Source organism: Panthera tigris, chromosome B3 (assembly GCF_018350195.1).
Source record: "Panthera tigris isolate Pti1 chromosome B3, P.tigris_Pti1_mat1.1, whole genome shotgun sequence".
Classification (NCBI taxonomy): Eukaryota; Metazoa; Chordata; class Mammalia; order Carnivora; family Felidae; genus Panthera; species Panthera tigris.
The window spans coordinates 114,054,573-114,081,002 of record NC_056665.1 but is presented as its reverse complement, the minus strand read 5'-3'; the positions used below and the strand labels follow the sequence as shown (position 1 = coordinate 114,081,002).

Here is a 26,430-nt window from a genome sequence, read left to right as displayed (position 1 = left end):
AATGTTGGAGCTTGAGCGTCAAGACCAAGGTCTGTTCGTGCGTCTTCACCAGCAATTGAGACACCTCCACCCTTTGTGTTTCTTGTGGAAATTACTTGAGCTCTGGGCTTTGAAACCACAGTTTAATAAATCCTTTACTAAGGAGCTCCTGAAGCGCTGCCCTGGCCAGGGAAGCGTGAATCTTCAGTGTCTCAGACACAACAGGTGGGGCCATACGCTGGAGGAAAGAATATCACTGCGTGGTGTGCCTGGATGCCCACGTTGCTGGTGCTGTACTTCCCCCACCTTGCTCCCCCGCGCTCCCCCCCACACACTCTTTGCCCTATTAGTCTCTCCTCTGTTGAGGAGTCACAAGGCTGCTGTCAAAGTCACATGCTTTCTGCACCCCACACAATGGTAGTCCTTTCCCGTAACACATCCGCGTTCTCAGACACACTAAGTGTCTTCTTGGGAACCCAGGGCCGCACTTTTGGGGTGGGCCCCAGGCAGAGTTTGGTGGGAAGGCTGCAGGCTGGGACACAGAGTGGTGGGTCCACCGGGAGGTTCAGGGGAGCTACCCTTTCTCCTCCTTTACCATTGATTATGCACTTTTCTAAGTGACAGGCACTTTCTAAGTGTTTTCTAGTGAATCCTCCTGACTTAAAGCATGCCGTCACTTTCTCTCTTTTACTGTTCAGGAAACTAGAGTTTAGGGAGGGTAGTCTGAAGGTCACGCAGCTTGAAGAGAGTAGATCTAAGCACTGAATCCAGATCTGGTATATCTCGAAGGCATGTTCTCGGTCACCAAGTTACCTCCGCCATTTCCTATGTAAGCCTGAGTTGCGTGATGGGTGCTGCTTGTTGGTGGAACTGTCTTATTTGGGAGGTGCTCAGACGCCCCTTCAAGGCATCATCAGTGGGGCCCGGGATGCAAGACTGAGGGTTTTAGCGAAGCGCAGTCCCGGAGGCCTCAGAAGCAGGGTTTTGTGTGGGAGACGTGAGCAAACACAGGTGCATTTCTGTCTCCCAGGGCTCTGAGCCTGGCTTCCCCAGGAAATGGGGCTGGCTGCTTTCAACAGCATTTTCCTCTTGCAAAAGCAGTGTCTTTTTTCAAAACCAGCCTCTTCCTCTCATCCCCAACCCCTCTCCACAATTGGGTGATAAACAGTGAGATTTCACAGGCCCCAGCTGTGCTGGTGATTCCCACCAGGACTCTGGCCACATTAGGACTGAAACTGTCCCCTGCTTGGGGGGGGGGGGGTGGGAGGGGTGTGGATCCACTTACCCTCTGGTCTGTAGAAAACTCCAGGCACTGGCAGAGTGCGGGCCTGGAAGGGAGATGAGAGCAAGGCGCTGTGGAAATCCAAGATGGTGGTAAATGAAGAAAGACTCCCACCCCACCCCCACCCCCCCGCTAACTACACAGTGTGGTGACATCCGGGCAGTAGTATATGGACAGGTGCAGCTGGGGGAGAATATGGAACCACAAAATAAATTATCTTCAAGATAAAAAATTTCTCTAACACTCTAATTTTACAACAACCAAAATAGTCTTAACAAAATGAAGATAAAGGCTAAGTGCCCTCTCATTTCCTGCCAGGTTGTAGCACCAACACAAAGGAAGGGCACCCAGTAAATATTCCTTCTTGCCCTTTCCTCTGAGCTGTCGTCTCACACTTCCGGAGGGTCCCTGAGGGCACTGTGTGGCCCCCTGCTCTGATACCATCCGGCATCACCCACAGGCGCAGTGGGATCATCTAGGCCCCCTCACTTCACATCAGCTTCTCACTGGCTCCTTCCACAGTTGCCCAATTTTCCACTAGAATGTCCGTTGCACAGGGCAGGGGTTTTTGCTCTTTTGGTCACTGCTGTGTCCCTGACTCTGTGCCTGGGACTCTGGGGAGAGCATTGAGTCCACACCTTCAGGAGCTCCCATTCTGGCAGGTGGCCAGGCAAGGAACATGCAGTGGGATATGGGCAATGATGGAGTGGGTGTAGGGTGCTTTGGGCTCTGTGCCCCAACCCAGATGTGGCAGTTGGCTGTCAGGAAGGCTTCCCGGAGGAGGTGATATCTTAGCCTGATCTTGGGAGATGAGCATGAGCTAGCCAAGCGCGACCTAGAGGATATTCCAGGCTGAGGATTCGTCTAGGCCCCCTGCCCACCCTTAGCCTATGTGCCAACCTTCGCAAAGCTTTTGGAGAGCACATACGCGCCTCTTCTCTCTCACGGGAGCAGACTGGCCTACAGAGTGGAGGTGTGTTTGCAGAGACAGAGAAGTAGCCCATGTTGGTAAATTCCTAGTGAGGCATGGTTTAAAGGTAAGGTCAGAACTGGGGGTGTCATAATACTGCCTCTTCTCCCCACCTACGTGAACGGTTATCCCTTCTTCCTGCTCACAGGCTCTGTAATTCTTCCCTATAAACCTAAGCAACCATTTCTTTTCCCCTGATGGTCACCGGTGTGGCGATCTTCCCTTCTGCCAGTTCATTGCCACTTAACTGTTCCTCCGGGGCAAGAGGAAGTGGTGGGGGAGGGGGGGTCATGAGTCTGGTGACCTTGCTGAGGAGGGTAGTTCTGGGGCGGCTGCTGCTGCTGAGTAACACACTGCTCACTGTTGCAACTTCGCAGGGCAGGTGGGAAGAATGCTGACTGGCCCTGCTGTGGGGGGCTGGACGTTGGCTCTTGAGCCCCCATGTAGTTGAGTGCCGTTTGGTTGATGCATGGAAGTATGGAGTTGCCAAGAAGTGGATTGGATCTGAAGCAAGAGAGTTCGTCTCTCTGTTTCCTGTGGAATGTGGCAGCTGGGGAGAGACCCCTGCCCAGATTTTAGGTGGGCGTGGGAAATTGAAGCACGCGCTTTTTTTTTTTTTCTCTGCTTGTTGAGTCACCCTGTTCCTTGTTTGAGCCACAAGGTGGTGCTGTTGGCACAGGACTGCTTGGTTGCTACAGAAGAGGCTTCAGTGTTGCTGCTCTGTCCCCACCGGCTAGAAAATTACAATATAGACGGTCTTTCATTTTCTCTCCTTAGATAACCTTCCTGGAATTCTTCCTCATGCTCTTGCAGCTTGAGGTGGCTCTACATCCCTACCCCAAACATACACACACGCGGGCATCAGGATGCTCACCGTTTTCTCCTTTATCCTGATCCCGGGCCTCTGAACTCTGATCCCGACAAGACTTACTAAGTCTTTCCCTTGTCCCTGCCAAGTGGACAAGGATTTAACGAACTGTTTTGCCCTAATTAATTAGTGAGGCTTAATGTGTTACCTCTGGGGTAATCTGCCTTGTAACTGTGAAGATCGAAACTAAGCCTTATACCCCAAGAGGTAAGTTGCTGGCCCTTCTGCTGTGGACGGGGTGGTGTTTTTGGAAGAAGGTTGGTTGGGGAGGCGTTAAAGGACGTGTTGCTTTGTCCATCCCACTGGTGCCAACACAGCAGCTGGAAAGGGCATGAGGCAGGTGGGTCCTGGGGACCCCCGGAGGCCCCTGTGAGGGCTTCAGAGACCATGGGGCCTGTGGGGAGCCTGACGGCCTGCTCGTCTTTCCTTTGCCCAGACGTTCACGGCATGGTGCAACTCCCACCTTCGCAAGGCGGGGACGCAGATCGAGAACATCGAGGAGGACTTCCGGGACGGACTAAAGCTCATGCTGCTGCTGGAGGTCATCTCAGGTGAGGTGGGCCGCCCTGGCCGAGACGGGGTGCTGCCTGCTGGGCTCGGCCGCTTTGGGAGCATTGTCTGCCACCTGCTTCTGCTCTGCCTTTGGTCGTGGTGAGCTGTGGGTCTCTTGCAAGAACTCAGGGGCGACCTGTGTGAATTAAGACGAGGAGACCGGGTTTGCTTCCGGCTCTGCTGCGGCCAGCCGTCCATGTGTCCTTGGACATGTCACTGCCTTTCTGCCTTAGCACCCTCATTTGCAAAACGAAGGCGTATGGAGGGTGGTCTCGGAGGTCCCTTCCCCTCCAGAGTGCTTGGACTTTGGGGTCATTATGTAACCATCTCCAAACCTCAGCTCCACTAGAACTCATCTGCCTATATCCAGATGATCCCACTCGCTTATCTGGCCCCCCGTGTAGAATTTGGATGTCCAGAAATCTGGAGGGGCAGCTCCCTTTGAATGCACATTTCCACTTTCTTATGAATACCTTTCCTCCACCCATGCCTTAGGGGTCGGTGGTTCCAACATTCTCACCTTGGTTCATACACTGGGTAATCATAGCTACTCTCTTCACTTTACCTTCTACCTTGACCCTAGTGAGTCCCAGACCTGGTCTCAGTCCAGCCTTTTCTCTCAAACCCCATCTCCACCCACATGCCCCCCAGGATCTCCTCAGTGTGTCCCAAACTGCGCTGACCAGCCCTGGCCCCGGCAGACCTCTTTCCTCTCATCATCTCCATCTTGTTCTTCTTCTTTTTTTTTTTTTTTTAATGTTTATTTATTTCTGAGACAGAGAGAGACAGAGCATGAGAGGGGGAGGGGCAGAGAGAGAGGGAGACCCAGAATCGGAAGCAGGCTCCAGGTTCCAAGCTGTCAGCACAGAGCCTGACGCGGGGCTCGAACTCACAAACTGTGAGATCATGACCGAGCCGAAGTCGGTCACTCAACCGACTGAGCCACCCAGGCGCCCCTCCATCTTGTCCTTCTGAACCTAATGTAGGAATCAAAGACCGCTCTTCCTCTGTCTCCAACTGGGCATTCGAGTTCTGTCCGTTCTGTTATCCTTTCTTTTTTTTTTTTTTAATGTTTATTCATTTTTGAGAGAGAAAGAGCGGGGCAGGGGCAGAGAGTGAGGAGAACAGAGGATCCAAAGCGGGCTCCGTGCTGACAGGAGCAAGCCCAGTGTGGGGCTCGAACTCACGAATCGTGAGATCATGACCTGAGCTGAAGTCGGACGGTCAGCTGAGCCACCCAGGCGCCCCTTGCTGTTATCCTTTTAACCTCTGCTACCGTGGTATCAGTGTGGCCCTGGGTCAGCTCTCACCTAGGTGGTCCACAGAGGCCTGCAACCCCCACCTGGCTCCTTCCCCGCCGCTGCAGTCCATCACCCACAGTGCAGCCAGAGGGACCATCTGACGGCCCAAATATGGTCTCCCTGTTCCCTGCTCAGAGCCCTTCAGTGCCTCCCCAGGGCTCGAAGCCTGTGGCCCGCATTCCTTAGCATAGCTTGAAGGATCCTTTGTGAGCTGGCACCTGTTTTGTTTTCAACTAACTTCCCAAAAAGGTATCAGACCTCAGACCCTCTGCCACCCCAAGAGACATGCAGTCCTCACCAATGACATGCTTTCTGGAAACCCTCTGGGCTTTTGCATAAGCTCCAACTGACTTTTCCCCCCCAATACTTCTAAATAACCCCTTGCAGGTGAAATCTGTGCATTGGGGGGTGGGGTGGGGAATTGTGTGTGTATGTGTGTGTGTGTGTGTGTGTGTGTGTGTGTGTGGTAAAATCTGCATAACATAAAATTTAGCATTTTGAACATTTTTAAAGTATTTATTTTGAGAGAGACAGAGACAGCATGAATGGGGGAGGGGTAGAGAGAACGGGAGAGAGAGAGGGGGAGAGAGAGAGAATCCCAAGCAGGCTCTGCACCATCAGCATGCAGCCTGACGCGGGTCTCAAACTCACGAAACTGTGAGATCATGACCTGAGCTGAAAGCTTAACCAACTGAGCCACCCATGCCCCCAACATTTTGAACATTTTTAATTGTACCCAGAAGTAGTCAGTACGTTCCCAGTGTTGTGCTGCCATCACCACCATCCATCTCTAGACTTTTCCATCATCCCATGCAGAGACTCCAAGCCAATTAAACACTAACTCCCCCATCCCTTCTCCCTCGAGCCCCTGGAAGCCACCATTCTTTTAGTCTCGGTGTGTTTGCCTGTTCTCAGCACCTCATAACAGTGGAATCATACAGGACATGTGTCCTTTTGCGGCTGTCTTATTTCATCGTAACGTCTTCTGCGCTCATCCGTGTTGTACCATGTGTCGGAATCTCCTTCCTTTGGCAGGCTAATATCCCACTGTATGTACGTGCCACGTTTTGCTTATCCACTCATCTGATGGGACATTTGGGCGGACGGCTTCCACCTTGTGGCTATCGTGAAAGATGCTGCTGTGAACATGAGTGGATGATGTCTGTTCAAGTCCCTGCTTTCAATTTTTTGGGGGTATAAACCTAGAAGTAGAAATGCTGGATCATATGGTAATTCTATGTTTAACTTTTTGTAGGAACTGCCATACTGTTTTCCTTTAACTGCCTTTTAGAGCATCCTTCCCTGCCTCCTCTTCCAGCATTTCTTCGTTTAAACAAACCTGGTGTTGTTCTTTTTCATTCTTCAAAACTCGGCTCGGGGTTTCCCTCCAGGAAGGCTTTCACCACGTGAGTGGCTGCCCTCCTCTGGGCTCCTGTCACACCCCATTAATTCCTCTATTGTGTTAGTTTCCCCGTGGCATGATCATTTTTGGCTCACTTGGGTTTTTTCCCCCCTTTCTACCCTGAGCTGTTTGGGGACAGGGGTGGTCTCATCTCTGTGTCTCAAGCGCTTCAGATTGTACTCGGCATGTAAGTGATGCTTGGCAAATAGTAGAGTGACCGGATGCCCTGAACTGGGCTTTTCTGCATAGCCGCCAGTGTGTCCCCACTGAACGGGACCGGTGTGCGTCCGTGAAGCGGGCTTGTCTCTTCCCATGGAGTGGGAGGAATGGAGTCACTGAGACGTTGCCTTTTCTTCCTTGAGTGTCTTGAGGTGCATAGAGTGACGGAAGGAAGGGGCTGCTGCCTGCAGAGGTTCTCTGAGAAGCGTCCCTGGGCCACCCACACCAGAGTCCACAGGACTGCTTGTCAGCCTGCAGATTCCCGGAACATGCCCCAAACTTCCTAAATCAGAAACGTAGGAGGCAGGTGAAGGCTGGGTGTCTGAAGTTCGAGAACTGCTGGCCTGACCGCCTCCGCCGTCCTGTTCCAGCCGGTGTGCACAGCCGTCAGCTGGCTGGAGAGCCTGGGCTTGGTGGGACCTAACGGCTGGGTCTTTAGCAGGAGGGCCTTCGGGGCGGGGGGCGGGATGGGGTACCGCTTCCATCCATCCTGTGGGAAGATATGGCGTGTCATCCTCCCGGGAGGACGGCGGGGTACCTTGCTGGAGAGGCTGAGCAGCGGCCGCGAGTGGAAAGTCCTGATTTAATCACAAAAGCCAAGCTGTGCTTCCCTGGGAACTGCCTCATCCCATCTGTAGCAGGAAGTCTGTTCCCTAGAAGCTGGGGGGCCGGGAGGCCCCCTGCAGAAGCGCTGCTCTGACCTTGTGGCCGCCCAGCCCCTTGAGCTCTCTCAGCCAGGCGGCTCACGTGCTTGGTGTGGCACAGAGGGGTGTGCAGCTGGCTGTGCTGGAGACCGTGGCAGGTGCAGGCATACTGAGTCTGGGGCTCTAGGATTGTACTTCTCAGCCCTTTGGTGCCCCTGGCCTCTTAGAGACTTTACTGCTCTGTGCCCTTCCCCCAGTATGGGCGCGCATGTTAGGCATATGAATTTTTCAAATAGTTTCGAGAAGGCCCCAAGTGCCTCTGTTCTGAGCCGAAAGTGCTCTTAGTGGGCTGTTGGGGGCACCATCCTCTCCCCACAGCTTCTGAGCCTGACACCTGAGTTGGAGGAGGGGGTGGAGTGAGGGTGGGGGGGTTGACTTGGAGCCAAGCCAACGATGTCCCTGCGGGAGGCAGTGGTTTCAAGTGAGAGAGGGAGGCTGTGGGCAGCTCCATTCAAATGCCAGGAACTTTTCCAGAATATTCGAGAGTGCCGACACACCTTCCCAGGCCAAACGTTCCAGACTAGAAGGGATTCAGGGCCTTTGTATGTGCTGTTCCTTTTCTGCCTTGAACATCACTCCCTGCCGTCCTGGCCTGGCTGCCCTCCCAGCCTGGCTGCCCTCCCACTCACAGGCCTTCCCTGACTTCCCTAAGCCCTTTGTCCTCCTCCTGTGCTCCTCTGCATCCTTTTGTTAAGTATTTATCCTTCTTGGTGTTTGCTCATTTGCATATACTTGTGTGTTTCTCTGTTGAATCTCCTCCTGGTCCGTAAGTGCACAAAGGCAGGAAACGGTTTCATTCACCCCTCTATTCCTAGCACCCAGCCAAGTCCCTGATTGGGTGGGGGGGGGGGCTTACTACAGATCTGCTGGGTGGAGGCAAGCAGTTCAGGTCTGAGAAGTGGCAGAAAAGAGGCAGGGTCGGCTCTCTCTGTTGTTTCCTGCCAGCGTGGCCCTCGCTCGCAGCCAGGCGAGGGGGTCGTGAGAGCAGCAGCCTGGTCCCCGGAAACAGCATCTCACCCTTCCTGCCCTCCCTCTTGGTCTGTATTCAGGGGAGCGCTTGGCCAAGCCGGAGAGAGGCAAAATGAGAGTGCACAAGATCTCCAATGTCAACAAGGCCCTGGATTTCATCGCCAGCAAGGGAGTCAAGCTTGTGTCCATTGGAGCCGAAGGTGAGTGAGGCCTGCTGGTGGGCTGGCTCCTCTGAGAAGCCTGAGTTTCTGCTCTCTGCTCTCCTGGCCTTTTCTGCCCTGACTCCCGGGGTCCCGCATCGCTGGGGGCATTTGGAAGTGAGGCTGCCAGCACCTCCATCTGGTCGACCTATGGATTCTGCATGTAACAAGTACGCTTTCCATCCAGTCTCTGTGCCCCCCACCCCTGGGTCTGCCTCCTGGAAAGCCAAGGGCCAGCTCCCTGGTCCTCACCCCAGTGCCAGCCCCTCCTCCACACTCCCAGCCTAATCCTGGTGCCATGGGGTCCCGTGTGAGCGGAATGCTACTTCCCTCACCCGAAGGCCTGCCTGCACTTTGCTGCCCGGGGTGGGGAATCCTATTGCCTGGAGAGTGTCAGACACGGACTGGGTTGGACAGCGAGGGCTGCTCCGAGGCCCCACAGAGTCCCGGGAAGACTGATGTCCAGAAGCCTTCCGGGACATTCAGGGACATTCCGAATAGCATTCCTCTGCCTATTAGCTTCTTGACTCTTTTTTTCTTCACTTGAGAAAAACAAAAAAAAAAAACTTTAAAGCTCAGTATAAATTGTTATTAGCTTGTTCTTAATGGTTTAGAAGAGGCAGTGCAGTTTCTTGTGTGCACTGGAGCGGCTCTGAAGGATTTGGGGAGGGTGGAGGTGATTAGAATAGGACACCCTAACCAGGTCGTGTCAGGACTGTGTCCCAAGGACTCAGCCGGGACTCAGCGGGCACCTGCCGTGCAGCACCAGAAATCTAGAGATGGAAAGAGTCTCCGTCCATTCATTCACGATTGAAGGTGTGTGCACGGCTGCGATCGCTGAGCACATATGCTGGGGAGGGGGTGTGCCAAAGCCCCGTGTACCAGTGATCTCATTTAACCCTCACAGCGGCCCTCTCTGGTGGCCCCAGTTATCCTCACTTGATGAGAAGGAAATGGATGCCCTGACGAGATGAAATAACTTGCTTAAGGTCCCAAGGGCAGTAAATGGCAAAACCAGAACTCAGACCCGGTCCGCATGACCCCAGAGAGATGCCCCTGGAGAGCGGCCTTTTCTTAAAGAGGGTGGGGGACTTGCTCCAGTAAATCACAGGAGTAGATCTCTCTTCTGGTTGATGAATTTAAAGCCCCTGGCGCCCTTCTTTTCTAGAAATTGAGGGATTGAATATTGCTATATCAAACACAAATGTTAGCACGGTGTTGGCAAAGTGTAGTCCATGATGTCAAATGCGGCTGACACGGGTTTTTGTAAATACTGGAACGCAGCCACACCTGTCTGTTTGCATATTATCTGTGTCTGCTTTCCCCCTACAATTGGCAGAATAGTTGCGACAGAGACCATATGGCCTGCAAAGCTGAAACTATTTCCTGTCAGGCCTTTTACAGAAAAATGTTGCCATCCCCTGCCTTACTGGGGACTCAAGCTAATGCTTGAGCGGTCATGGGTAGGGCCTCGTGTGGCCCGGCACACCTTCAGCTGTGGAGCAAAGACTGCATCCTCCACATCCGTGTGGCGCCGGCTCCTCACAGCGTGATGCACATAGTAGGTACTCAGTAAATGTTCGAAGGACTTGCACACGGCAGGGTACTTGGTTTTCTGAGTGGGGACGTATTCTCTGCTTTTTAACAAGAAGAAAAGAAAAGAGTAGGTTGGTCTGTTAGGGAGGAATAAAGACGTGGCAGAAAAAGTTTCAACCAAGCAGGGCTGGGAAACCAAAGAAAATGGCACTCAGCTGGTCTGGAACAAGCACACATGTCCCCTGGGGCCGGGAAGTGAAGGATGGAGAAGGTGGGTCAGGGATGACCGTAGGGATGGGTGGGGATTGTGGAGAACTGGGAGAGCATGTCCTTCTAAGCGGGGCACCTGCCATGCATCTCTAATTGTTTGTTGCTCTCCGGGAATGTGGGTTCCAGCATCACCACATCTTTCAGTGTTTTAAAAGAAGCCAGTAATCCAGATTTTTAGAAAGAAAAATTTAACAGCTATCTAACAACAACAAAAAAAATGTTTGGTTTTTTTTTTTTAAACTCTGAAGTCCAAAGGGGAGGAGGGAAAGGGCAGATGGGAGGGAATAGCGCTTGGTTCTGGCTCTTTGCCTGTTTGGACAGGATGCTTTGCATGGGATATCCCCTTTGACCTGAGGGCAGGCCTGTAGGGTGGGTATCACTGGCCACATTTTACAGTCAAGGCAACAGAAGCTTACAAACGTTGCTAGGGTTTTGAACCCAGGGGTTCGAGCTCCAGAGCTGAGGTCTGAACTTCTTCCTGTCACTCCGGACACCCTTGGAGTCCCAAGCGGGGGCCGAGGATAGGACTGTCCCATCGGCGACCAAATGGCGGGTCAGGTTGGCTGTGCTCCCCCCAGCAGGGGGTGGAGAGCAAAGACAGACACTGGCTCAAACTCCACCCAGCACCTCTGGCCTTCCCAGAAGTCTGTTAACCAAGCTGGCCACAGTTACCAATTTTTTTCACATGGGCTCACTCCTCTAAAGATTTTTATTATTATTTTTTAAAGTTTATTTATTTGAGAGAGAGCACACCCGAGCAGGGGAAGGCAGAGAGAGGGAGAGAGAGAATTTCAAGTAGGCTCCATGCCATCAGCCATCTGGAACAAGATGCTGGGCTCGAACCTGTGAACCATGAGATCATGACCCAGGCTGGAAGTTGGACACTTAACTGACTGAGCCACCCAGGTGCCCCTCCTCTAAAGATTTTTAAAGGGTCCTTTAAAATGAGATCATCCTTACCTTCTCTCTGCCTGCAGGAGTCAGGGCTTTAGGCTGAGCCTTCCGCTTTGAAATCCTCTCTCCCGTTTCATGGTGAGCACTGAGATCATGCTGTGATGGCTGCCCTGCTGTGCCAGGACACTGGACGAGGCCACACGTGGGCTTTGTTTATTTTAATGAAATGAAGTTTACCGCTGTAGACTATATAACAAAACGCGGTGGAGGGGATCACCCGGAATGAGCTCTCCTGGGGACTGGGCTGGGGTGGGGGGAGGTGTTGCTGGTTGCCCTGAGGAGCCATTCTGGGCCGAGGGGAGCAGGCCTGGCATGGGCAAGACCTTTAAAGAACTATCATGTGGTGCAAGGACTAGACTCTGGCCGAGCCCTAAAGGGCAGAACCAGGCCCGGGAGCCCCCCTGGGCAGGCTGATTCTGCATAATGGGCAGAACCCACGGGAATGGAATGGGTGCTCTCCGGTGGTGGGGGCATATGGCCCCTGTCCCTGAAGGTGTTCAGATGGAGGCCGAAGGCAGGGAACTTCCGTACATCCCGGAGGGATTAGGATAGGTCCTCACGGTTTCCTTTACCAGACTTGGTTTAGTGTCCAGACTTCATAGAGTTGAGGCTTGTCCTAGGTGAGTGGTTGGGATTTAAGCAGGTGAGAGGACCCGGAAGGATTTATGTTAAGATCTTTGGGCAGGGAAAGCTTGATGGCTTTGGGGGCCAAGAGCCTGGCGGTGCTCTTGATGATCTCTCACGTGTCCTCACGGTGGAGGGGGTAGTGGGTGCAGTAACTAAAGCATCAGTCTGGGAGGTGGTGACATCCAGGTCTAGTTTCTGTCAGGTGGAACGCCTCCATTCTGCCCTCTGAATCGTGTGCAGGCGACCGCATCCCTGGAGTGGGGGCAAGGGGTAAATGCAGGATGCGAGCAGCTCCTTGGCTGGCCGTAGACTAGAAATTCAGAAACATGCCGCTTCTTCCCACACCCGTGGCACACATTGTAGTCTGTCATTGTGGTTTTGTCCACAGGGCCCAGTGGTGGCCTTGGGACCCTCCTTTTGGACCCAGCATGCGTGGTAGCCCCCTGCTGGTGAGATGGGGTGTCCCTGCTCCAAACATACAGACGCCTGGGAAAAGGGTTTGTTCTGGCGGTCCTCTGGGGAGGGCTGTTCTCTGGGGGTGGGACAGGGAGCCAGTGGGCCCTGAGGCTGGGGTGGTGCATGGGGTGGTAACACCCCCCCCCCCTTTTTGCCTGTACTTGGCTCTCCTCTTTCCCGGAGGATCTGGTATGAGAATTCAGGGAGCAAAACTCCCTGGGGGTTTCTAGGGGAAGGAGGGAGAGAGGAGTAAGCAGGCAAAACCCAAGAAATAAGGCACTCTGTCTCCCTGAGCTTGTCTCCCTTAGTGCTGGGAGGGCGCTGAGCTCCAGGCCAGCAGGAGGCACGGGTGTTTGGCCTTCACGATTGGGGCAGAGGCGGGAACCCATGTAGCAGCCTCTCTTCCGATGGGAAGGTCACGTGGCCCTGTTACCACCAGAGCCTCTTCTAGGCTTTAAAAAAATGCCCCCTGTATTTGAAACACCGTCCCTGAAATTTCATACTTGCTTTTTCCACTTTCCATATTACAAAGATTTCTTCAAGTCATTAAAAAGTCATGAATGTAATATTTAGTGGCTGTGTTAATTGTTGAGCCCAGCTGTGCTCTGTCCCAGACCTGGGTCCTGCCCTGGAAGAGCTTGAGTGCGGTTATGTTCTCCCAGCCCCAGGCCTGGGTGACCGCCACCCATTCACCCACATGTGTGTAGTGACTTCCAGTATTCATTCATTCATTCACTCATTCATTCATTCAGCAAATGTTGATGGAGGGCTTTCTCTGTGCCAGGCACCATGCTGGGCTCTAAGCAGCGATGCAAAACAGAAAGATTATTCCTCCCTTGGAGCTTATGTTCTGGAAGGGGAATAGAGAAAATACACACATACATGCGTCAGAAGGAGGAAAACCAAGCAGGGAGTAAGGTGGGAGGTTTCTAGGAGAAGATGCAGTGGAGATGGGAGGGAGGTGAGGGACAAGTCACATGGGGGCCATGTGACTGGAGGAGATGGGGGGACCGTGAGGGCCTCCCTGGCCACTGGCTTTGACTCCGAGTAAGGTGGGAAGCTATGGAGGTTCTGAGCATGGGGGTGCCAGGGGCTGGGGATTTACTCAGTCACACCTCGAACTTGGTATATTCTTGAAGTTTCCAACTTGGGGCCATGATAAATGACCCTATGACAAACTCCTTTATGCAGTAACCTTACTCTGCATTTCAGATCATTGGCTAGGGACAGATTCCTAAAGGTGGATTTCACCGTGAAAAAGTCGAACAACTTCAAGGTGCTTGATCCTGTTGCCAAATTATTTCCCAGAAAGTGTTTTTTCAACCAGTTTATACTTCTAGCCACAGTGTGGTAGCTTTGTTACCATCATGGTGTGTGTTCCTTGTTTTTTAACTTTGCTAATTTAGTAGCTGGGAAAATGTTATCTTCTTTTTTTTTTTTTTTAATTTTTTTTTCAACGTTTTTTATTTATTTTTGGGACAGAGAGAGACAGAGCATGAACGGGGGAGGGGCAGAGAGAGAGGGAGACACAGAATCGGAAACAGGCTCCAGGCTCCGAGCCATCAGCCCAGAGCCTGACGCGGGGCTCGAACTCACGGACCGCGAGATCGTGACCTGGCTGAAGTCGGACGCTTAACCGACTGCGCCACCCAGGCGCCCCAAACGTTATCTTCTTTAATTACAGGGAGAAGGAACATGGTTATAAATTGGTTATATTTCATATTTTGTGAAGTATTTATTCATGTTTTTTGCCTATTGTGAATTTAGATTTTTTCCTTATCAATTTATATAAACTCTTTTATTTTTTAAATTAAAAAAATTTTTAAATTTATTTGTAATGTTTTATTTATTTTTGAGATAGCGCAAGCAGGGGATGGGCAGAGAGAGAGGGAGACAGAGGCTCCAAAGTGGGCTCCGTGCTGTCAGCACAGAGCCCGATGTGGGGCTCGAACTCACAAACCGGGAGATCATGACCTGAGCCAAAGTCGGACGTTCAACCGACTGAGCCACCCAGGTGCTCTCCCTGTATAAACTCTTTAAAGTTTACAGATACGAAACCATTGGAAGTCACTAGTGAAAAGGCATTTTTAAAAAACCAAATCTTTATGAACTGACTCCTGACTGATTAACTGCCTCTACTTCCCCCCCTCCCCCCCCCCCCCCAGCATGCTCTGCAAAGAGCTGGCTGGTTCTCTTACCTGTTAAAGAAGATGGTGGTATGCTACTCAGTTGTCTGTCTCTAACCCAGGTTCTCCGACTCGGGTCTGTGTCCCGTGGGTATCTGGGGCTCTGGGAAGGGCATTTAAAGCCGTCGTTAGCAGGAAGGGTTACATCCTGTCCCCTGTCCGATGTGGACACTGTTCCTTCTAGACCCCACCCCCCATGCAGGCTCCATAGAGTTACCCCCCACCTCCCGCCCCCTGCCAGGGAGCAGCAACACTGCTCTGTACCTTCTTGGTCACATGGCAGCATGCAGTTTTGCCCTCACTTTGGAGGGGATAAGATGTTAGAATCTTAGAATGTCATCTCCTTAATGGAATCTACTCTTGTTTAAGGGGTTTGTGGGAAGCAGACCCTAGTGGACATGGGCTCAGGATATCGGGAGTTCCTGGAACGTACTCCTTCTCATGGTTCTGGTAGGTTTGTCCTACAGTTAGCTTTTCAGGTTGGAAAAAAAAAAAAAAAAAAAAGATATTCTTTGGATGCCTCTTAGCTGAGAGTACCTTGCCATGGGGCCGGGTTACTGTCTCCTGGTCTGGAAGCAGGTGAGGGTTAGGGATCTATGTTTGTTGGGTTGATTACCTTCTGATGTGGACACTGGCTTTTTGGGTGTGGGTGGCTATTTTGAGAGCTGTGATCGCCCAGACTTCCCTGACTCACAGAATTGCCAGAACATTTGCGATGATTTAGAAACATCTCCCTTTTCTCTGTCAGGCTGGTGAAGACACCGTGTCCCTTCTCTCTTGCCTTCCCAAATGTACCCCATTGGAATTGATCACACCTGCCTTGTGCTCAGGGTCACCTCCAAATAGATTTCTCTCCTGTCACCTGTGGTACCTGGTTGTACTTTAAAAAGCCATACCCACTTTTCCCTAGAAGTGGAGCTGTGTGGTCCTTGATTTACTACATGGTACACCCATGGATGTGGGCACTCCGGGAATTTTAACTCTGTCCCTGCCAAGAGCCATCCTAACATGTCCTGATGCCATTTCTGTAGAAATCGTGGATGGGAACGTGAAAATGACCCTGGGCATGATCTGGACCATCATCCTCCGCTTCGCCATCCAGGACATCTCTGTGGAAGGTGGGTCTTCTGCTCTGTTCCATTAGTCCCTGAGCCCCCTCCACTCCCCTGCCCTTGCCATCACATCTTCTTTCCTGGACTCAGCCTGGAGAACTCCCTGACCCCTGGCAATGGGGACTTAATCATGGGCCACATCTTGGGCTTCTGACCCTTTGCTGTTATCTGCCCTCCCTCCTAGTCTATAGAGAAATAAGAACTGATTGGGGTTCTGGTTTCCACTGGTATGTTGGCCCCTGGGGAATCCCCCTGACGCTAAGCCTGCCTGAGGTTGCTCTGGGGAACTGGAAACCCCACCTGGTTTGTGGGCTGTTAAATCCAAAAAGGTAGGGAGATAGCAGCGTGGAGGGAGTGTCTTGGGATTCTGAGTTGACCCCAGGGCCTCCACTTTGCTCCCACAGCACCCTCTGGTGGCCACTTCGCAGATCTTTAAGAGGCCACCATAGTTTGGGGCTGGGAACTCTGAACTTTTGGTTTTCCACACTCCAGCAGTTTCTGAACTTTATATCTGATATGCGTGTATTCATTTTGTAATAAGTTATATTTGTGTATTGGAATTCATATTATGAAACCTATACCAAAACAAATTTCAAAAAGATGACACGGAGATAATATTTTTTAAATATTTTTTATTCATGGGGCGCCTGGCTGGCTCAGTCATTGGAACATGTGACTCTTATCCTGGGGTTGTGAGTTTGAGCCCCACATTGGGTGTAGAGATCACTAAAAAAAATACACTTTAAAATTTATAATTTAAATTCATTTTATCAGCCAGGAATCTTTTTTTTTTTTAATCTTTATTTATTTTTGAGAGAGAGATCACAAGCAGGGGAAGAGTAGAGACGGAAGGAGAGAGAGAGAGAGAGAGAGAGAGAGAGAGAGAGAGAGAATCCCAAGAAGGCTCCACACTCACAGCACAGAGCCCATTGTGGGGCTCAAACCCACGAACTGTGAGATCATGACCTGAGCCAAGACCACAAGTTGGATGCTTAACCAACTGAGCCACCCAGGTGCCTCTATGGCCCAGGGATCTTATAAAGATTTTTATTCAAAGTAATTTTTTTAATGAGAATAATGTGGATTAAATTGTTTGCTTATAGAAATCTTGGTTTGACACATGATGATACAGCCATGTGAAGGTCTAAGTTTGATTTATAGACACTTGGTATTTAGGGCTGAAGTGGCTAAAAATGTGTCCACAATAGTCACTTCGAACATGGTTCTTTTTAGTAATGATGGATATAAATCCATTTTCAAGTTGCCTTCTTGATAAGTTTGACTTTTTTTAAGTATTTATTTATTTTTGAGAGAGAGACATAGCACGAGTAGGGGAGGGGCAGAGAGAGAGGAAGACACAGCATCTGAAGCAGGCTCCAGGCTCTGAGCTGTCAACAAAGACCCTGGCACGGGGCTCAAACTCATAAACCACGAGACCATGCATGACCTGAGCGGAAGTCAGATGCTTTACTGACTGAGCCATCCAGGCGCCCTGATTAGTTTAATTCTTTGGGGCTGACCTTGTCGGCTCTGGTTAAATTGTCGTTGTTTTAATCTTGTAATATAGCCGATGAAAAGCTGGAGCTGAGTAGAAGCATTAGCTTTGCTGATTTTTTAATTGTTTGCTTGTGCTTGAAATATTATCTTTGCAGGAGTCATTTAATGTCATTTTAAAGTCCATTTTGTGAATTGAAAGGAAAGGAGATCATCCATGAACCCTCTTTGCTGGGTGCTGTATCTGCAATTCACAGATGTGAACACGTGGGGGCAGTGTCGTTTGCAGCCCTTCTGTGTTGGGAGCTCCTGCGGTCCCCTCAGATACCTGCCTGCTTTATCTTACAGGCACCTGTCTGCTTCACACGTGCAGCAGTGGTGTCAATCCGTGCATTAAATACAAGGCAACTTTATGTTTTAGATGATCCTAATGCTTTTGCCCCATATAGCTGTGTGTACTCTGCATGGCCTATGTACTATGTACCCCTGTCTGGAGATTCTGGGACTTCAGATTTCATAGACCAATCAAACATAGACCTGATACAGCTTGCTGATTGATTTTGTAATGCTCCCATGTCTTTGAATAACAGGGAATGATGGGGGAGACCTGAAAGTTTGAAAGGTCATTGTCTCAGTGTTTGAATGTGGAACGTGGCCAGCCCTGAAAAGCTGCCTAGTTTGCTTCTTTGTTTCTCAAATAGCTACTCAGACTTTGTCAAGGAAATAGACTTGATGGCCTGGAAGCAGCAGGGTTGCCATCTAGGGGGTCTTTGTACGGACCCTGGGGTCATGGTGGGGCCTCCCCATGAACCAACACCCCTCCCTCCACCAAGCCAGCCCGCTGACCTCTCTGTCCTTCATCTCCCTCCTCACAGAGACTTCCGCGAAGGAGGGGCTGCTCTTGTGGTGTCAGAGAAAGACCGCCCCTTACAAAAACGTCAACATCCAGAACTTCCACATAAGGTGAGTGGCCAGGGGCGGAGGGGCTCTTGCAGAGCATCAGCTGCTCCCCCAGGCCCCTTTGGCTGGGTTAGCCTCAGCTCCAGAACAGAGCAGGGGTCCTTGGGGAAGAATCTGCTATCTCAGGGTGTGCCGCAAACCCTTTGATGTGGCTGCTTGTACACACTTTGGGTCGACGCCCCAGCTGCTGGAGAGCTCCCCAAGGAGCGTGTCCTGTAGGTTCCAGCCTAGGGCACTGGAACAGAGCAGGAGGGACAAAGACCTTGGCGGAGAGGATAGTTGGATATGACAGGTGTGGGAACGTCCCGCGCCCCACAGAATCTTGACCCCAGAGCCTGGGATTGTGGCCAGAAGGAGTGTGCCTTCCCATCCTGTCTTCTCACTCCTGCTCCGAAGCACTGTGGGTTCACCTCTGGTAAAAGGGAGGGGACCCCCCACGTCCTTGTTTAGAGATTTACCCTTAGAGCCCGGCCCTACTCACCAGCTTGCCCCCCACCCTTCTGTCTCCCTTGGGCAGCTGGAAGGACGGCCTCGGCTTCTGTGCCTTGATCCACCGACACCGGCCTGAGCTGATTGACTATGGGAAGTTGCGGAAGGTATGTGTGCTTCCCTGACTTCTCGGTGCCAGAGCCCTCTTGCTGGGTCCCTGCCAGGGGGTGGGGGTGAAGTGCAGGACTGGGCCCTTATTCTGAGGGTCCATGGCCATGGTAAGGGGGGCGGTTGGTCTCCTTAGACTAGTCCAGGAGATAGCCTACAAGAGAAAGAGAAAAACACCTTCCCTGTGAGGGCCGCCGGGGTACCCTCTGTGCACAGCACGCATGTACTTGCTGACCCGAACAGCTCACAGAATGTCCGAACCCCTGCAGCCTTTTGCTGGGGTATTGGAACACTAATCGGCATCTCCCCCTTCTATTTTCTGGGTTTTGCAAAGTGGATATAATATTTTAAATTTAAGCTGTTTGCATATTCTTAGAGGCCTTTACCCCCGTCCGTGTCCAAGAGTTGCTGTTGGACGGTCCCCGCAGGTTCCTGTCACTGTTGACGTTTGGCTGGATGATTTTCTTTTTTTCTTTTTTTTAAACTCTATTTATTTTGAGAGAAAGAGAGAGAGCACGAGCAGGGGAAGGGCAGAGAAAGAGAGAGAGAGAGAGAATTCCTCTGCACTGACAGTGCAGAGCCTGACTCGGGACTTGAACCCAGGAACCATGAGATCATGACCTGAGCCGAAACCAAGAGTTGGACGCTCAACTGACTGAGCCACCCAGGTGCCCCATGGGTGGGGGATTTTCTTTAGCTGCTTCTTGATTTCACTTAGGGTTTTGACATGAAGCTGGTGGATTTTCCTGAGCACACGTATGTGTTGTGGAGCAGACCAGGGCGTGGGAGCTGTGTTTCTAACCTCGAGGTGGTTCTCGTGTCTGGGCTGGCCAAGACCTTGGAGAGGCCTGTCTGGGACCCCTCTGACCTCACTCACCAGCTTCCCTCTCAGCCCATCCCAGCACCAAGAGGCCACCCCTGGAGCCCTCCCCACACCCCCAGTTGATGATCTAGACCTTGGGTTGGAATGTCACCTGTCCATGTGTGTGAATCTCTTGACAAAGGCAGCTGCTAGGAATGGCTCTTCTTGTATTTCTCCACTTGACCTTGACACTTGGAGAGCACAGTGTTCCGTGAAGACCCCCATCTGGCCTGTGCCCCCAGAAGCAAGGCTGGATGTTGCCGGTACGGGAGCTGCTCTGGGAACTCCATGACGGTGTCAAGCCCTCCGTTTCCAGGGTGTCGGGGAGGAAAGGAGCAGACTCCCACCCCCTCCAGTTTCTCTAAGTCGGGCCAAAGCCTGAGGCTGGGGTCTTGGCCCACCCGCTGAAGGAGAGAAAGCCTCCCCACTCCTGCACGTGGCTTTGGACAGCTACCCTCTTAATGGGTAGGAGGGTCCCTGCACTCTAAGTCAGCTGCCTTGCAAGGAAGAAAATCAGGTTGAGAACCCCCTAACTTACCTGAACGCTGTGTGGCCACATCAAACAGAGCTGAGGCGAGAAACCCTAGAAGTAGTGATTTTTTGCTTTAAGTGGCACCCTCACGTACTGGGGCGCCTGGGTGGCTCAGTCGGTTAAGCGTCCAACTTTGGCTCAGGTCATCATCTCACAGTTGGTGAGCTCAAGCTCCACACTGGGCTCTGTGCCTCTCTCTCTCTCTCTCTCTCTCTCTCTCTCTCTGCCCCACCCCGACTCGTGCTCTATCTCTGTCTCTCAGTGAATGAATGTTAAAAAAAATATTTTTAAGAGGCATCATCGGGGCGCCTGGGTGGCTCAGTCGGTGAAGCGTCCGACTTCGGCTCAGGTCACGATCTCGCGGTCCGTGAGTTCGAGCCCCGCGTCGGGCTCTGTGCTGACTGCTCAGAACCCGGAGCCTGTTTCAGATTCTGTGTCTCCCTCTCTCTCTGACCCTCCCCCATTCATGCTCTGTCTCTCTCTGTCTCAAAAATAAATAAACGTTAAAAAAAAAAAAATGTAAAAAAAAGAGGCATCATCACATACCTCCTTACTGTTTGCCTGATGTGCTTTGGTGACAAGCGTGCATGGGGTGCTTTGGTGACAAGCGTGGGGTGACAGCCACTTAATCCAGAGCTGTTGGCCACCCCATACAAAGTGAGGTCCTGCTGGCTGTGACTCTATAGTCCCTTCCCCCATTCCACAGACTCCAGGAGCCTCAGCCATTCCAGAGGTGAGGGTCTAGGGGCCTTGGTCTGATACCTAACCAGCCACCCACCCCCGTGTGTCTTTTCTTTTCTCCCTGTTTCACTGTGTCTCCCCTCTCCTTAATTCAGCAGCATCAGTAAAATCCAGCCCAAATCCTAGCACAGACCTGCTCCCACTGAAGTGTGGATGCTTTCCAGAAAACACAGGTTGCCAGAGCCAGCTGGCATTGGGACACAGGGGAGAGCCATGGGCTCTTGACTGGGAAGCTCTTCCTGCTGTGGCCTTAGGTGGGCACGGGGGCCTGGCGGTCCCTGGGAATCGAGTGGGGCAGGCGGGTGTGCAGGACTGCTTGAGGCCCTGGACGGAAGTGACTTTCACTGCTTGTCAGTGGTTTTTAAATCATTCTGGAAGCTGTCAGAAGCTTTCCCAGAAGAACTCCACCTTCTCTATTTTAAGCAGTTTCTTCCTGAAAGTATCCGGAGGGAATGTATTGATTTCTTTGTAACTTTGTGATTCTCATCGTAGCAAATGGGGAAACGGGGTCCCGGGCTGACAAAACCAGGGGGCACCGAGACGTGGAGGGGGGAGGGTCAGCAAGGAGCTCCCTTCACTGGGTTGTGTGTTTTCCCACGTCAAAAAAAATTCTTTTAACTGTGGTAAAATGTATATAACATAAAACGTAACATACGTAAAAACGCAGAACACGTATAATCTAAAAGCTTTAACTGCGTCGAGGCGTATGGGGTAGTGACAGTGCATTCACCTACTGTGCCGCCATCACTCTCCGCCTCCAGGGCTCTCTCCATCTTGCACAACTCCAACTGGGAACCCGCTAAACCATCACTCTCCCCTCCCCCTCCCCCAGCCTCTACCTTCTGACTCTATGAATCTGACTCTAGATGCCTCGCGTAAGTGGCATCGTACGATATTTGTGTCTGGCTCATTTCACTTAGCGCGATGTGTTCAAGGTTCATCCTGCTTGTGCCGTGTGTCAGAATTTCCTTCCTTCCTTTTTCAGGCGGAGTAAGAGTCCGTTGTATGGATCGCACAGTTGGTTTATCTCTTCATGTGCCAGTGGGCTTTTGTGTTATTTCCACCGTTTAGCTCTTGTGAATAATGCTGCTGTGAATCCGGGGGTACGCACATCTGCTTGAGTCCCCGCTTTCAATTCTTGGGGAGATATACCCAGAAGTGGGCCTGCTGGGTTACAAGGAACCCTGTGCTTCACTTCTGGAGGACACTGTGTTCCACAGGGGCCGCACCATTATATATTCCCACCAGCAGTGCCCACGGGTTCTGATTTCTCCACGTCCTTGCCAGTCCCCAGTTGAGTTTTCTGGATGTGGCGGCAGAAGCCAGAATAGTCAAAGGTTGTGGCTGTGCGAAGGTGCCCTCAGATTTTGTGGAATGTGAGCACCAGAGGGGCTTGAGGGAGCCTAGTCCAGCTCTTGAAAAACAGCTGGGGAAGCTGAGGTCGGGACGTACCAGTCCCGCCGGCTGGTGGCAGAACTGAAGCCAGGAGCCAAGAAGGACGATGCCCAGGCCAGTGCTCTGCTCGCAGCGTGTAGTTCCTAGCAGTTCTTTCTTGGGCTGTAGGCCAGTATTCTCCATCCCGTTTCTGACAAACTGAGGCTTGAGGGGGAAAGATGGCATTTTAACCGCCCACACAACAAGCCCCGGAGGTGAAGCGAGCCTTGTACACACAGAGCTACACCTTGAGGACCACACCTTGGGGGAGAGAGGACTGCAGAAGTCTCCTCTGCCCCCCAGTCTTTGGTCACCTGCATGGGGGTAACCAGTGACTTCTTGGGCCTCTCACATGCCTTCATCCTCTTCTCCCTCTAGGACGACCCACTCACAAATCTGAACACAGCCTTTGATGTGGCAGAGAAGTACCTGGACATCCCCAAGATGCTGGATGCTGAAGGTAAAGGCGTCTCTCTCTGTGCCTCTGGCCCTTTTCTCACCCGGGAAGGGTGGGGCCCGGTAGCCCGAGGTGGGAAGAGAAGAGGTCTGGTCTCTGGGACCTCATCTGGGGAGCCTGGGGGTCACCTGCCGCCGGGGATTCCTCGTTTCCCTGGGGTTTGGAGGGGAGGCTAGCTGGCGCTGAGAAGGGCTTTGAGGCCGTTTCTGCATCAGCTGCCTAAAGATGGTTCTCATCTCTGTCTTGGACTTGAGGTAGAGGGTGCTGGGGTGGGGCACCGCGTTCCTCTGTTGTTGTAGCCAAGGGAAAAAATCTTTCCCCTTACCCTCTTAGGCTGTCCAGCTGGGATCCTGCACACTAGACTGGCAAAAGACGGGTTAACAGGGGAAAAGCAAACAGAGATCTCTTAACAAGTGCATCGTATACACATGTATACACATGAGAGCTCTGGGTGATGAGTCCTTCATGGGGTGGTTAGGAGTTTGGGGTCTATATCCATACCCAACTTGTAGGGGAAATGGAGGGGACAACTGGCATTTATAGAAAAACAAGTGACTTTTTAGAAAGATAAATGGGCCCTTAGGAGAATGGGAGGGAGGGTTTGTGACAATGATAGTTTGTGACAATGTGTGTCTGGGACCGTTTTCAAATATATGCAAAAGCAGGGGGATAGTGTAGGAACTTCCATTTACCCAGCATATAGATAAAACAATTAGATTTTGTCACTTTTTTTCCCTTTTGTTTTCTTCATTGGAAGATTACCAAATAAATCCCAGACATCACAGCATTTCACCACCACATACCTTAAAAATATTCTTACGTAACCATAAAACAAATGTCATGCCTAGGAAGGCGACTGTAAATCCTTGATATATATTGACTGCCTAATTCAAAATCAAATTTCCCCGACTGTTTCTTTTTAGAGTTTTATTATTTTATTATTTATTTTTTTTTAATTTTTGAGAGAGAGAGACACAGCACAAGCAGGGCAGCGAGAGAGGGAGACACAGAATCTGAAGCAGGCTCCAGGCTCTGAGCTGTCAGCACAGAGCCCGATGTGGGGCTTGAACTCCTGAACAGTGAGATCATGACCTGAGCTAAAGTCAGATGCTTAAGATACTGAGCCACCCGAGCACCCCTTAGTTTTTTTTTAAGCAGCATTTTAAATAAAACATACTTTAGAATTCATTTTAAATAAAACATACTTTAGAATTCCCTTAAAAATCATATTTATGTAGGGCACCTGGGTGGCTCAGTTGGTTAAGTGTCCAACTCCTTTTTTTAATTTCAAGTTTTTATTTATTTTGAGAGAGAGAGAGTGCAAGAGGGACAGAGAGAGAGGGAGAGAGAGAGAATTCGAAGCAGGCTCCACACTGTCAGCACGGAGCCAGATGCAGGGCTCAAACTCATGGACCGTGAGATCATGACCTGAGCCGAAGTCGGACGCTTCACCGACTGAGCCACCCAGGCGCCCCTAGAGTTGGTTTGTTTTAACCAGGATCCAGATAAGGTCTGCACATGGCGTTTAGTTCTATTTCTTATGTCTTTTCCAATCTGTAGTACTTCCCTCCTTCCTTCATCCCTTTTTTATTCCTGCCATGGAACTTGTTGCACAGACGGGGCCAGCTGCTCATGGAATGTTCCTCATTCTGGGTTTGTTGTTTGCTTCCTTGGGTCACTGTTTCTCTCCTCCCTCTACCTCTCATGTTCCTGTAAGCGGAAGGAAGCTGAGTCCAGAAGCTGGTGAGATTCAGGCTCAGCCTGTGGGCCAGAAGACTTGGTGGTTCTGCAAGCTTCTTTCCACATCACATCAGGAAGTGCATCATGTGTTCGCCAGCTGGCTTTTAACTCCAGATTTTTCTTGACAGACATCGTCGGAACCGCCCGACCGGATGAGAAAGCCATCATGACTTACGTGTCCAGCTTCTACCATGCCTTCTCTGGAGCCCAGAAGGTACCCGCCCCCCCCCCCTTCCCCTCCTTCCTTGCGCAGCACACCTCGGGCCGGGACCCAAACCATGCGCCCCCGCCCCCCCCCCCCCCGCCTCTCCCTGGCAGCAGGGTCTGGATGGCGCGTCTCTCTGGTAGAGTTAGCTCCCAGTGCCAACGCGGCGTGCTGCTCTCGCTCGGCTCCTCTCCCGCCCTGCCCCTCTGTTCCTCTTCTCCTCTTCCCCTGCAGTCTCTGAGAGGACTGGGCTCGAGCTCGCCTTCTGGGGCCCAGAGGGCTGGCTTGAGCAGGAAGAGCTGCATGTGTGGAATCAGCCTGGGGGTTCTGGACTCCTGGAAGCTGCAGTAGGCAGCAGTCCCTCCGCGCCCACCTTTGTTGAAGCCACAGGCTTTTTAACACAGCAGCCGGGCTTCCATTAGGGAGGCGTCTCCTGTCCTCACTGACCTGTTTTGCAAAGGTGTCGTGAAGCCCCCACCTTTCTCCCACTCATGGGCATGATGTAGCAAATCTGTCCCCAGCTTTGTTTTCGGGCCCTGATGCCTTCTGTATCCTGCCGGGGACCCACATGTGGGGTCACTCTGCATGCTGTATTTACAGACATAGGCACAGCCCCTTGGAGGGGGATGGGAGGAGGTGGGCCGCTGTGAGCCCCTTCAAATGTCCCGGCCCAGTTTTGCTCAGGGAGGCCTGAGTTTAAAGTCCAGTTGTGCGGGTTGCACACTGCACAAGGGTACCACAACTAAAGAGCGCTGAATATTTTTGTTACCAGGCTTAGCTCAGGCAGCAGAAGCCTCTCTCCCAGACCCCACTCACAGGCAGGACCCTGGAAACACAACATGCAGGTTGACAGGACCACAGGCTGGGCCTTCACGGTGTCGAGCCGTGGACCTGTCACATCAGGTTGGATGTGCTCAGGCCAATTTCCCACCCTCCGCATGGAGTCTGAGTGACCTGTCTCCAAATGCATGATGGGGGCGCTCCCCCCTCCCACCTCTGCCCAGCCTTCCCCTCTGCTCTCTCTCTCCCTTTCCTGTCTCAGCCTGTGCCCCCCACCTCCTCACCCTTCTCTCCTCCCACCATCTCATTTCGTCTCTCTCTGCCCGTTCCCTCATCTGCTGTCTGTGCGTCTGTCTTGCATTCTCCCTGTCCGCCACGGCTGTTTGGGTTTATTCTGTGCCGCTGCTCCCTTTCTCCTCTCAACCTCTTCTCCTTCTCTGTGCAGATGTGTAGGCACGCTAAGGATGGGAAGGCCATGTGACCTAATGTTTCATGTCACTGCCACGCCTTCTTGGGTGCGCAGAAGGTGAGCTCTCCCTCGGCCTCGACCGCTCTCCCTGCCGCCCTCCGCCCACCTCTTCCTTCCTCCCTGGATGCTCCGGCAGCAGTCCGTGGGGCTGCAGCCCCTCCTCCTCTTGTAGGAGGGCAGGGTGCTCTCTGAACCTTGGCCGGTTGAAGACGCCAGAGAGCCGCAGCCTCTGGATGGCCCCTTGTGTCTCTGACCATGCACACTGGGCTTAGTGGAGGTCACAGATGGGAAAGAAGCTCGTGGTCTCAGCTCCTTCCCTGGACCCTGAGTCAAGAGCCCTTATCCCAAGCGATATGGCTCTGGGCTATGCTTCCTAACTATTCCCTTAAACATTCAGGACCCCTTCATTTTCTCTCCTTCCCGCTCAGTCACAACCATCCTTTCAAATTACCCAGCAGACAGGGCAGGGAGAAGCCTTCCTGCCTTCTCCCTGGTGTCCAGGCCAGAGGCTCAGAGCCCTTCCCAACCAGGCCTGCCATGGACGTGGTGCAGGTTGCGCACTCCACAAGCCT

General features: G+C 51.9%; 1 protein-coding gene across 6 annotated transcripts in view; it reads left to right on the top strand.

Moving 5' to 3' along the window:
* ACTN1 (actinin alpha 1) overlaps window positions 1–26,430 on the top strand; it is a 94,824-nt gene that overhangs the window by 45,871 nt on the left and 22,523 nt on the right. For all 6 annotated transcript variants that reach the window (XM_042989971.1, XM_015543300.2, XM_042989970.1 and 3 more), the window contains exons 2-8: window positions 3,536–3,650; window positions 8,327–8,446; window positions 15,507–15,593; window positions 17,957–18,044; window positions 18,559–18,637; window positions 22,586–22,667; window positions 24,533–24,618. In XM_042989971.1, coding sequence (XP_042845905.1) covers window positions 3,536–3,650; window positions 8,327–8,446; window positions 15,507–15,593; window positions 17,957–18,044; window positions 18,559–18,637; window positions 22,586–22,667; window positions 24,533–24,618 — 657 coding nt within the window. The remainder of the gene's footprint in view (window positions 1–3,535; window positions 3,651–8,326; window positions 8,447–15,506; window positions 15,594–17,956; window positions 18,045–18,558; window positions 18,638–22,585; window positions 22,668–24,532; window positions 24,619–26,430) is intronic.